The 12,853-nt window shown below is 38.8% G+C and overlaps 1 protein-coding gene across 6 annotated transcripts in view; it reads right to left on the bottom strand.

Annotated features, from left to right (window-relative positions):
* Positions 1-9,574, bottom strand: part of MS4A13 (membrane spanning 4-domains A13) — a 66,258-nt gene extending 56,684 nt beyond the window's left edge. For 4 of the 6 annotated variants that reach the window (XM_055275927.2, XM_055275573.2, XM_055276006.2 and 1 more), the window contains exons 1-3: positions 9,336-9,574; positions 6,698-6,810; positions 4,517-4,657 (exon numbers count right to left, since the gene is read on the bottom strand). In XM_055275927.2, coding sequence (XP_055131902.1) covers positions 4,517-4,657; positions 6,698-6,748 — 192 coding nt within the window. In that variant the 5' untranslated portion in view covers positions 6,749-6,810; positions 9,336-9,574. Of the gene's footprint in view, positions 1-4,516; positions 4,658-6,697; positions 6,811-9,019; positions 9,145-9,335 lie in introns of those variants that run through there. The other 2 variants (XM_055275660.2, XM_055275743.2) reach the window with 2 other exon arrangements.
* Positions 9,575-12,853: the final 3,279 nt, after the last annotated feature.

Below are 12,853 nucleotides of genomic sequence, written 5' to 3'. Positions count from 1 at the left end.
ATCACCTATGAACCAGTGCATTATTTATGAGCCATGCATCTTTTATGAACCATGTATCATTTATCTGGATTTTTTGTGAAAATTCAATATTTTTCTCCTTTTTTTTAAGGCAATCCATTGACACTTATGAGCTAGTATATGTATAAAAATGGGAGACCTCCTAGAAATCATTGTTTCTTCTAGTGATTAATTGCTGTCTCAATGGGCAGCCATATTGTATCCTACAGCCCTCATTCCATCTGTCTGAAGTGTGGGATAAGCAGTTTCCTTGCTCATTATTGCTATCCAACCATTCTTTCTTCCTCCACCTTTGAGTCACATGTCAGTTTCTATAACTCACCATCTTTCATGGTTTAAGTAATCTATTGACCCCTTGGCCATTCCTCTTTTGGAATGAATTGAAATTTTGACTCTCTGATTCTCTCTCCAACATAACTTAATATTTGGTGATTTTTACACACACACACACACACAAACACATACATACATATATATGTGTATATGTGTATATATACATGCATATATATATATGCATCTATCTATCTATCTATCTATCTATCTATCTATCTATCTAATCTTTTGATATGGTTTGGCTCTGTGTCCCCACTCAAATCTCATTTTGTAGCTTCCATAATTCCCACGTGTTGTGGGTGGGACCCAGTGGGAGATAATTGAATCATGGGAGCAGGTCCTTCCCATGCTGTTCTTGTGATAGTGAGTAAGTCCTGTGAGGTCTGATGGTTTTAAAAATGGGAGTTTCCCTGCACAAGCCCTCTCTCTTCGCCTGCTGCCATCCACGTAAGATGTGACTTGTTCCTCCTTGCCTTCTGCCACAATTGTGAGGCCTTCCCAGCCATGAGAAACTGTAAGTCCAACAAACCTCTGTCTTTTGTAAATTGCCCAGTCTCAGGTATGTCTTTATCAGCAGCATGAAAATGGACTAATACAGTAAATTGGTACCAGGAGTGGGGTGCTGCTGTAAAGATACCCAAAAGTGTGGAAGAGACTTTGGAACTGGGTAACAGGCAGATGTTGGAACACTTTGGAGGACTTAGAGGAAGACAGAAAAATGTGGGAAAGTTTGGAACTCCCTAGAGACTTGTCAAATGGCTTCGACCAAAATGCCGATAATGATATGAAAAATGAAATCAAGACTGAGGTGGTCTCAGATGGAAGATGAGGAATTTGTTGGGAATTAGAGCAAAGGTGACTCTTGTTATATTTTAGCAAAGAGACTGGTGGCATTTTTCCCTAGAGATTTGTGGAATTTTGAACTTGAGAGAGATGATTTAAGGTATCTGGCAGAAGAAATTTCTAAGCAGCAAACCTTTCAAGAGGTGACTTGGATGCTGTTAAAGGCATTCAGTTTTATAAAGGAAGCAGATCATAAAAGTTCAAAAAATTTGCAGCCTGACAATGTGATAGAAAAGAAAAACCCATTTTCTGAAGAGAAATTTAAGCCAGCTGCAGAAATTTGTATAAGTAACGAGGACCTGAATGTTAATTCTCAAGACAATGGGGAAAATATCTCCAGGGCATGTCCAAGATCTTCATGGCAGCCCCTCCCATCACAGACCCTGAAGCCTAGGAAGAAAAAGTGGTTTAATGGGCCAGGCCCAGGGCCCCCATGCTATGTGCAGCCTAGGGACTTGGTGCCCTGCATCCCAGCTGCTTCATCTGTGGCTGAAAGGGGCCAATGTAGAGCTTGGGCCGTGGCTTCAGAGGGTGCAAGCCCCAAGCCTTGGCAGTTTCCATGTGGTGTTGAGCCTGCGGGTACACAGAAGTCAAGAATTGAGGTTTTGGAACCTCTGCCTAGATTTCAGAGGATACATGGAACTGCCTGGATGCCCAGCAGAAGTTTGCCGCAGGGGTGGGGCCCTCATGGAGAACCTCTCCTAGGGCAGTGCAGAAGGGAAATGTGGGGTTGGAGCTGCCACACAGAGTCCCTACTGAGGCACTGCCTAGTGGAGCTGTGAGAAGAAGGCCACCATCCTGCAGACCCCAGAATGGTAGATCTCTGACAACTTGCATCCTGTGCCTGGAAAAGCCACAGACAATGCCAGCCTGTGAAAACAGCCAGATCAGGGCTACACCATGTGAAGCCATGAGAGTAGAGCAGCCCAAGGCCATGGAGCCCACCTCTTGCATCAGCATAACCTGGATGTGAGACATGGAGTCAAAGGAAATCATTTTTGAGCTTTGATAAGATTTGACTGCCCCACTGGATTTTGGACTTGCATGGGGCCTATAGCCTTTGTTTCAACCAATTTCTCCCATTTGGAACAGCTGTATTTACTCAAGACTGTACCACCATTGTATCTAGGAAGTAACTAACTTGCTATTGATTTTATAGGCTCATAGGTGGAGAGGACCTTGCCTTGTCTCAGATGAGACTTTGGACTGTGCACTTTTGGGTTAATGCTGAAATGAGTTAAGACTTTGGGGGACAGTTGGGAAGGCATGATTGGTTTTGAAATGTGAAGACATGAAATTTAGGAGGGGCCAGGGGCACAAAACCTCTCATTTTTATAAACCATTAGATCTTGTGAGAACAGCATGGGAATGACTCTCCCCCTGTGATTCAGTTATCTTCCACCAGATCCCTCCCACAACACTTGGGAATTATGGGAGCTATAAGATGAGATTTGGGTGGGGATGCACAGCCAAACCATATCATCTTTCTAGTACCTTGGGCTTGTGGTTCTTGTTCTCTCCTCCCATCCCTGACTCCAAACTATCTTAGTCACTCACTCCCATAATCATTCTCTTGTCCTTGTTGTACCTTTCAAATCTTAGTTTCAAGTATTCCACCTGGTCACCACCTGCTATCTTTCTAGCTCATGCCTTCTAGTATTAAAATTCTAATAACCCTTTGACCCCACCTGAGTCTGTAATCTGAGAACTTCAACTCTCTGTTAAATTTTTCTTTCCATCACTAACTTAAATTTCATGGCCAACCATTACAAACACTGCCCTATATCCACTTGCAACTGCTTTGCACCTTTCTTGTTTTATTATAGTTGCATGGCTAAACAAAGATCCTGATTGTTTTTATCCTACTGCATGGTTGCACTCATGCAGCTGAACATGGCCTGAGAAAGGCATACAACCCATATTCATATCCTGCTCAAGTGTGTCCTTAATGCTGTATGAAAATAAAACCACCTCTCCATAATCTGTGCACTCTCACTTTTCCTCGATGATTATTTCATATTCTCTTGCCTTTCCTCAAACAACCAAACCACTTCCCCATCCTCAGTCTCAGCTCATCATCTTGCTTCCTAATTCATTGAGCTATTTGAAGCTACTGGAAAAAAAAAACTTCCACAGGCTTCCAACATCCTATCAAAGAAAACTCTCCATTCTCTGCCTTTCCCTTCTGTTTTTGTACTTTGAAACCATTTATAATTAGACTGGATAATTCTTTGTTGTGAGGAGCTGTCCTGTGGATCACAGGCTATTTAGCAGCATCTTTTGCCCCTGCCCACCTGATGTACACCTCCAGCTGTGAAAATCCAAAATATATCCAGATATTATAAAATGTTCTCAGGGGCAAAATCGCCTCTAGCTGAGAACCACTACCCTAGATAAACTTTCTATGCTCCTAGCTATTTGTGCATCAAAATCCATCACCTCTTGCCTACACAAATACTTGATTCCAATACCCACCCCCATTTACTCATATCATCAATTTTCTTTCTTTTGGTTCAGGCCTCTCAACAAAGGATATGATGCTTTTTCTTTCAACCCACAGAAACTAATAAGCAAACCCTCTCTTGAGCCAAATTTCCCCAGCTGTCACCCCATTACTTTATACCACATTACAGTAAAGTCCTTAAAGAAGCTGTCTGTTTACTGTCTGTAATTCCTCTCTTCCTATTTTTTTCTTAAATCAACTCCTACCAGGTTTTTGCTTCACAATTCCACTGAAACTACTTGTAAAATTTACTACTGACTTCCATATTGCTAAATCCAATGGTCAATTCATAGCCCTCATTTTATTTGACAAAACAACAAAATATAATACAATTGATCCTTCCTCATCTCTTCTAACAATTTCTTCACTTGGCTTCCAGGATGCCATGCACTCCAAGTTTTCCTCTACCTAGTGGCTATCTAGAAACCACAGGAGAGTGTCAGTAATGAAAAATTTAAAAAATGAGTACTGACTCATTGGGTGAGGAGACTGAAGTGAAGATAATAAACATGCAAGTTAATCATGCTAATGGATATTATAGTTAAGATTTTCTGTCTTTCACATATCTAGGGACAAACTGCCCTATGGTTGTCATTGTGTACTCCTGTACTCATATCTCTTGAAACAGCACTTGTAAATTAAAGGTGCTCAATATATATTTGTTGAAAAAAGGAATCTGACTTTGAATAAATTATCAACATGGGATTTAGTTACATAATTCTCCTGAAAACCTTGTTCAGAAACCGTTCCCTACCTTCTACTATTGGCATGAATATTATTTATTGTATGATTAAAGCAATATATATGTATTCTACTCACAAAAATTCCCCATAAAGTACATCCTGTTTTGTAAGTTACAGGTTCATACGTTCCAAAGACTCCTTTAATTTGTCCCATATACAAAACCAGTAGAAAGTACCACATGAAAACATGAAAGATGCCAATCATAATCTGGATAGCCTGTGAGAAGAGAATGCTGTTAGTACTGAAATAATGTAATTTAAAACACAATTCCAATAAGTGTTAACTATAAGAAGCATTTAACACCTTTACAAATACAAAAGTAAAACAGCAATGCACTTAATGATGTATTTCCTGCATTGGTTATCCCATAAAAAAGGACCAATCAGGAAGGACTGAGATTTACCCAATAGGAATCAGTCATACTGAAAGCAACAGGCTGTTCAATAATAGTAGCTCTGGCCAATTCTCCTGTAAGTTAACAGTTTGATTCTATCACTGGTAGTCTCCATACCTATCAAGTAATGGTATGAGAGGAGAATATTGGGGTTACTTTAGAGAAGATGTGGTTACTAATCTACTATAATGCAGGAAGCCATAAATCCAACATTTTCTTGTACATTAGTAATTTATTAAAGATGAATCACTTTTTGAATTTTATAAAGGTTTGATTCATCTTTTCCTTCAAGGAGTATTTGGTATGATTTTTTTCACAAGTATGCTGGAGTGAGGCATAATCCAACACAGCTATGCAGAAAATATCCAAAATGGACTCGCTTGAACTCGGTTTTCCCATTGGAGAGGGGAAGGATTTTGAATAGGGGAGAATTATTACTCAACTCTTAATTTGTAAGAAGATAATTATAATCCCAGCAAATTTATTTCTGAATTTATATGTGAACTAATATTTCATATATTTAATCACAGTTTTGGTTATTCTTTAAAAATGACAGAGGACACATAAATTTTATTTTCATATAAACTTTAACAGAAAGCTATTTAATGTTTTAAGAGTTCCAGCTCTTTGCAAAGCAGGCAGTCTATGAAATATGTAAGTGCAATTGGCTAACTTTAAAAAATACATTTCGGAGAAGTTTTTTTTTTTTTAAGGAAAAGTCTTTTTTGGTAATGATCGTGCATTTTTATAGATTTAGAATTTAAGGTTTCCCCTTGCATCAAATTTGCAAGAATGGTAATATTTCCAGAAATTCTTTGGATTTGCCTGGAGAAATATCCCCCACTAGACTGCAAAATCCCATAAGGCCTGGGATGTTTTATCACCAGCCTCTAATATGGTGCCTAGAATAGAGGAGACATCCAGCAAATACCTCTTATATAAGCATACTGGTGTCAAGAATAGTGATTCCTCCAGCCTGGGGGACAGAGCCAGACTCTGTCTCAAAAAAAAAAAAAAAAAAAAAAAAAGAATAGTGATTCCATGTGACTTTCCCAACTGCTAAAAAAGTAAGTGGGCTTGAAAAATACTATCTCTTTTTAAATGATTGACTATTGTTTTATATAAAACTATGAAATATCTAATTAGCCAAAGCTTATTAAGAATGCCAGTGTGTGGAGAAGGACAAGATAGGTTTTCTTATTTAAAAATGATTCTTAATCTAGAGCCAATATGAGTTCCAGGAGGTCAGACCCGCCTACCCCCTGCCCCCAGGAAAAAAAATGCGAAGGATTGCGACACGTACATAATTCTGGGAAGAAGATTCAGAGCTTTCATTCTATGCCAAAATGGTCTGTGACCCCAAAGAGTTTAAGAACCTCTGCTGAACAGTCGTATAGGCGACTTAGATAATTGATCTATGCAACATTCAAATTCAGAAGAAAAGTTCACGAGTGGAAAAGTTTTCTCCCCTTTGGATGTGAAAAAGCATGATACTCATAATTCCTTGGTGTTTATTAAGAAAGCTAAACTGTAACTTCACATGTTTATAACTTAATAGAAGAGACAAATTTATAATCATCCTACTGCATAGATATAAGTACAGTACTCTCTTTTTTCCTTTTAAACCTTACTTGGATTTCTCTATTATCCTGTGTGTGTTGGTTTAGTCTGTATACTATATCTCAGCACATTAAGGAACATGAGATCAGTCAAAATTTGTAGAAGACAATCAACATTTGAAAAAAAATAAACTTTTACCCTTTTGATTTAACCAAGTCTCTCCCCCTTTAGATCCAATATATCCTTTTAAAAAATGAAATAGTTCATGATCTTAAATTCAGTTAGTCAAAGTGAAATCTTACCCCTAAAACGAGAGAATCTGCTGTAGAGATTTGTGAAAGAACACATGCCATACTGCCAGCATTTCCTGTAGATGATTTTCTCTCTAACCTTTGGTGATGTCTTTATTGGCAAACTTGTACAAAACAATACAAAGCACATATACATTATTTTCTTAGAAGAAAATACGTAAGTTTGATCCTTTCCTTATTGTTCAGTCACCACCTCCCCAAATTCAGAAGCAATAGCCTTCTTCTTTCTAGGCCTTAATATTAGAGGCATCAACTTTCATCCACCTGTTCTGAATAACAGCCTTCATAACTGAAAAGTCTCTCTCTATGACTAAAACATATCGGCATTTTACAGCTATCATCCCTGAGTAGTAAATAGTGCCTACTGTTTACAGAGTATGATAAGGTATAAAGAAATGATAAGGTATAAAGAATATCTAGGGAATAGTATTAGAGAATTTTCAGTAAAACTTTCAACAATTTATTTGCAATTCATAATCAATTCAATGCAATTCATAGTGCCATGTTTGAATTTTCAAAACCAAGTTCTTGTACTTAAATTCATCAAAAATGTAGGCTTGTGATTTTTTTCCTGACACATACCTAATACCCAGTTATTTCTATATGAAAAGAATCTTTTATTCTATCAGACAGCTTACTAAAGTTGCTCCCACAATGTTAATGCATTTCCTGGTCTTTTTTTTCCCTGTTATTCCTGCATTTCTCTCTGTTGTTCAGATCATCTCCACATTTATATTAAGATAAAACCTGGCTATTAATTATATACCCTTGTGGATTATATTTATTTTTAGATCTGGAATTCTACATCTGCTAGTATGTCATGTTTACATAGGTCAATAACTTGAGTCATGCCACCTCACTAACACGATCTTAAAATCTGAGGCTTGATCTTTTCAGAAAGGAGGGAATTTGACCAACTGACCTCTCATTCTCTGTACTTGTGAAATCTCATGACTTAATTATTTTAATAAGTCTTTGTTTTCTAAAATTGTTTTCTCAATGTCTCTTAATGCTATAAAGTATAGAGACAGAAAAAGCTAGTTAAGAATACAAGTTAGTAACAGCAACAGAGAGAAAACAATATGTTATTAACTGAAGTAAGCTTTATACATTCAAACACATCTTTGAGAAATAACAAAGTGTTTAGAAGTATAGACAATCAAAATCACTCTGCTATGATTAAATACAAAACCATAAAATCATAGAATCCACATAGAATAATAAGGAACAGCATATCTACATTGCTATTATTTGTCACTTTACAGAAAACAAGAAAATAAAAATAGGCCCTTTTATGTATACAGTTGACCCTCTGTTTCATCTGATTCAACCAATTGTGGATCAAAAATATTCCAAAAAATGCCAGTAAAAATACAAATGCAACTGTCAATGTGGTGTAACAACTATTTACATAGCATTTGCATTGTATTAGATATTATAAGTAATCCAGAGATGATTTAAAATATAGGTGATTTGTGTGTTACATGCAAATCCTACACCACTTTATACTAGGGACTCGAGCACCCTTTGATGTTGGTGTCTGCCCAGCAGATACGGAGGGATGACTGTATAGAAAATTCTTTTCACTTTAGTAGTTAACAGTGGAAGCACCATGAAGTGACTCAGGGAGCAGAATATCTGGCATCACTGTAATCTCCATTAGGCCCCTACCCAAACCACCCTAGGTTTGGTATTCCTAAAAAATGCCAATCAAAAAAAGAAAGTGGGGGTGTTCAAAATTCTCAGGTTAATTGATGGAAGGAAGAAACTAAGAAATACTACAACATATTCCTGCAATAACTGATGGTTGGAATTCTTTTCTTTTTTTAAAATCAGTCTGTGTTTGAGTACTTTAAACCCAGTTAAGCATCCCATTATTTGTAAAAATAAATAAATATAAGGAATCATTTATTTATTTTTATTTTTTGGTGATCCTGTCACTAATCCAAAAACAGCTGGGGGATGAGTCCCCTAACCCTTACTCCCAACCCCATTCTTATCCCCTAAACTTGCTTTATATAGAAATTCTGAAATAGTCACAGAAAGCTCTTATCTAGAAACCACTTCTCTATCTTTAGCGTCTTTAGCAGGGATGCAACCCCTCAGCGCCTTCAGAATTAAGTCCAAATTCTTTAGCAGGGCACGTAAAGCCCTTCATGAACAGCTCCCTGCCCAGCTTCTTAACTCTGACCACTCTTCGGTTTCCACACTAACAGCTCCCGCAGTAACCTTGTTTGGGAAGCCTACTCTGTCTCACAAGCCTGTTAGATGCCCCACTCCTTGTTCCCCCATCATTCTGAGCATAATTCCTACCACAGTGTATTCTTTCGATTTTCAGGACTGGCTCCCAAGTCAATGGGAGCTCCCAGAAGTCAAGGAATTCATTTCTGTATGACCAAGGACAGTCCTGGGCTAGAACCCAGAGACTCAATACTGGATCAAATCAAGAATGGGGCGCGGCGGGGGGCGGGCGGGTGGGGGCGGGGTGCGTTAAGATCCAGACTCTGATGAGGGAGGGAGGAGATGATAAGAGAACAGGGAGGCTGTGGGGAGAGGAACACCGTAATCAGCCTCCGTGTCCCTTTATGGCTTTTGACACGAAATCACTCCAGCAAAGCGACATCACTACCCTGCATTTTACTTGTTCAAGGTTCCAAGGCGTTTCGGGGGGGCCAGTCCGAGTTCTCACGCCAGCGCCCGGGCCTAGATGAAGAGGAAGATCCCGGCTGGCAACGCGCTCAGCGCCAAGTCCCCAGATCTCGCTGAGCTACCATCACAGGGATAGCCCGGAGCCCAGCACCCAGCCGGCCCTCAGGCTCCTCAGGGAGTGACGGTCTCCAGTGGCAACGGTGTGCTCCTCCTGCGCCTGCGCAGCCACTCAGGAACGCAGGGGAGGAGGGAGTGCGTGTGCGCAGACTCACTAGGCCCCTGGCAGCCAGGTGGTCAGACAACGGGTTAACTACGTTTTGGTGTTTCTAGGAACGGTTTCTGCAAACCTCTATTCTGAGATTGCCCGTATTGGTGCGTTTCTTATACACACACCTGCTGCACAGTGACCAGGATCACTGAGGAAAAGTCCGTCCTTCACCTTTTCTGTCTTCAAAGAAGAATTTTGACCACAAGAGCACTTTGGAAGGTGCACTTTCGAGTGAAGTGGCTGAATCAATGGCTCACTTTTTTTTTTCTTTAAACATAAGTAACCGAAGAAGGAAATTGGTGATGAGAGTAATACTTAAGGCACCAGAATGACTTTTTGATCCACTTGCTGTGGTGGATTTACCTTTTAGGTGATACATGGTGTCAATTTTCTATTTGAGGTGTAGACAGTAGTTAAAACAGTGTCTATGAAGAGGTGCTTTAGATGAGGAGTACAGACCATCCTCTTAGGCAGCTATCATGACTTACTGAGGCATTTAAAGTACCTGGAGAACAGCTACTCAATGGCATTTCTCATTTATTCATGGAAAATTTGAATTGACATTGTGGAAAAGTTAAAATTCCAGCTTGTAATGTAAATTTTTAGCCAATGATAGCCAGTGAGTAAAACACGCAGAAAACAAGACAGATTTTTCTTTCATAAGGAAATTTTCTGTGCTTCCAACACCCTTATTTGCAAAAAGCTAAATCATGAGTATGTCTAAAAGCCATCAAGATCTTTTGTAGCCTGAAAAATCAACTGTAAACTGAGAATCTTTATTTTTAGTCTCACAGCTAGCTTCCTTACATTGAGACTCCAAAGTCCCCTCAAATCAAAGAAAAAAAAAAAGTCCAGGCTCTTTTAAAGTCTTTACATTCTGTATTAGTCAGTATGTCATTGAAGGTAATAGTTTTATTCTTAAGTAATATACCATTTCAGTTTCTAGCATTATTATTATTTTGTGAGTTTCTTGTCTATGAGCAGAGAGGGCTCTGATAATATTAAGCATTCTCTTTGCTGTAGAAAGAGGAACTGTGTCTTCAACGTCAGAGTTATGGATTTTTTAGAAACCATAGTAGAAAGAGCCAGTTCTGATGAGATGGACCCCCATTGTAACTTGCTGCCAAGACTGATTAATTATTTGTGAGAGAAGTGACATATTTCTTCATTTAAGCTTTGGCCAACAGTCTCTGGAAATTATCATGGATTTGATCATTTTTTTGGACTGGTGCCAAAATGTGTATTCAGTATAAACATAGGCAAAAATAGAAGAGTGAGCCAAACTATGAGACAGGCATGGTTCCTTGGCACATCTTATTTCTTCTGCTAATATCACAGATGAGTAAAAGCAGCATTGATTTTCTCAGTACCTATAAACTGGATTTGGAAATTCAGAATTCACTTTAATTTTTTGTCATTTGGTTGTTAAAAACTGTATTCTTCAGCAATGAAGAGGCAATCAATCAGTCATGGTTTGACATCCAATATGACTTTTATTTCTCCATGTGGATCATATTGTTAATTTCTCTTGAATTGGTTCCCAGTATACAAAAGACATTAGTGAAAATGTGCTGGAACCACAATGCCTATATAATGTTGTTAAAACCATTGTTGGGGATTATTACAAGGACCCTGTTGGCTGTGAGCCCTGATAAAATAACTTGTCCAGATTTTTTTGAGGAATTTTATTTATTTATACAGTAGAGAAAACAGATGTTTCCTCGGTGTAAACACTAGGGTGTTCTAGTAAAGTAAAATGGAAATCTGTACAAACTGGGGAAACTATTCATTGTAGAAATGCAATGTTCATACATATGTATATTTATATAAAGTATAATCTATATGTATAAAGGTGTACATATATATGCAGGTACACATACATATATGTAGTAGATTTCAGTTTTCATATGTTTACTATATCACTTATATACTGTTCTTTAGTAAAACGCTACTTAATAGCTTAAACTTATCTTGCTTTTTTTCCCTTGCATTTACTATGTTGAGGCAATATGTTAAGTGCCTTATATTGCTTATTTAAACTTCACCACATGCCAATGATGTACATACCATTGTTATTTTCATTTTAACAGATGAGTATGCTAAGGTTTGGCGAAATTAAGAGTCACACAGCTTATACATGTTAAGAGTTGAGATTCTAACTCCAGCAGTGTAAGTCTAGCTCCAGAATTTGTAGCCCATCCTCCTACCCAATTTTCTTCCTCTAAGCCTCCTTCAGAAAGAGCTCTGTGTTGTGACTGTCATGGAATTGCATAAAGAATATTGTTGAAGAAATCGCAAGGTCTAGGGATGGTTTCCAGCTCCAGTTCTGGCTGTGTGTACTCCATTCCTCTACTCTTTGAATTCATTTCTCATCTGTAAAATTAGGGTCTTGAAGTACACATTGTAGCATTGTATGAATATATGAAATGACATTTGGCCTAAAAGTCCTTACCATATCCTTAAGCGTTGCCAAATACTTGGGAGAGTAGAAAGAGTTGTGAAATATAAAGTGAAATTGTGCATGGTCTAGACCTAAACAAAATAGAGACCCCCGTGGTGTGTGTGTGGAGAAAGAGATTGAATAAAGCCTGTTGAGCACTGCTAGGCTGCTGGAATTTAGTAACAGCGATTTGTTTTTAAGAGTGAAACCAGAGAACTGAGGGAGAGGAAGAGAGCTAGGAGAAAAGAGAGAACAGTTATAAATTATAAATTTCCTTGGTTTGTTTTAAATGCAAAATGAAGAGAAAAGGGCAGAAATCAGCAAGTTTTAGGAAAACACTGATATCCAAGGCCTCTCCAGCCTGTGGGAATTAGCAAGACATATTAGCCTTATGGCCCAGTTGGCCTGGTTTCCACCCCCATCTGTTGAAGAATGACCCCAGTTATCTGCAAATCCCAATTTCCAGAGCATTTCTGGGAGTCCCCAGAATTTTCACATCTGTTCTCCCGCAGGCCTCAGCTGAGCTGTTGCTGAGTGTATGGGGCAGCCACTTTCCAGGTACGCTGTAGTCTTCTCAGGCCTTGCTGCAGCTTCTCTGGGAGAAGGCTGCCTTACCCCAGGTGCTGTCTCCCAGGGCTCCCCAAGCACCAGAGCCCTGGAGGTGTTCAAACAGCCTTGCCTCTTCTTCAGTCTTCCTTACAGAGAAGGAGCCTGGTTATAGTCCATGCACAAGTGAGGAGCACAGCCCTTTCTCCACAGGGATTAGACCTGGTCACCTAGGTGAGGCTGG

Source organism: Symphalangus syndactylus, chromosome 1, assembly GCF_028878055.3.
Source record: "Symphalangus syndactylus isolate Jambi chromosome 1, NHGRI_mSymSyn1-v2.1_pri, whole genome shotgun sequence".
NCBI classification, from domain to species: Eukaryota; Metazoa; Chordata; class Mammalia; order Primates; family Hylobatidae; genus Symphalangus; species Symphalangus syndactylus.
The sequence above is the reverse complement of the archived record's forward strand: the minus strand, read 5'-3'. Positions and strand labels throughout refer to the sequence as shown.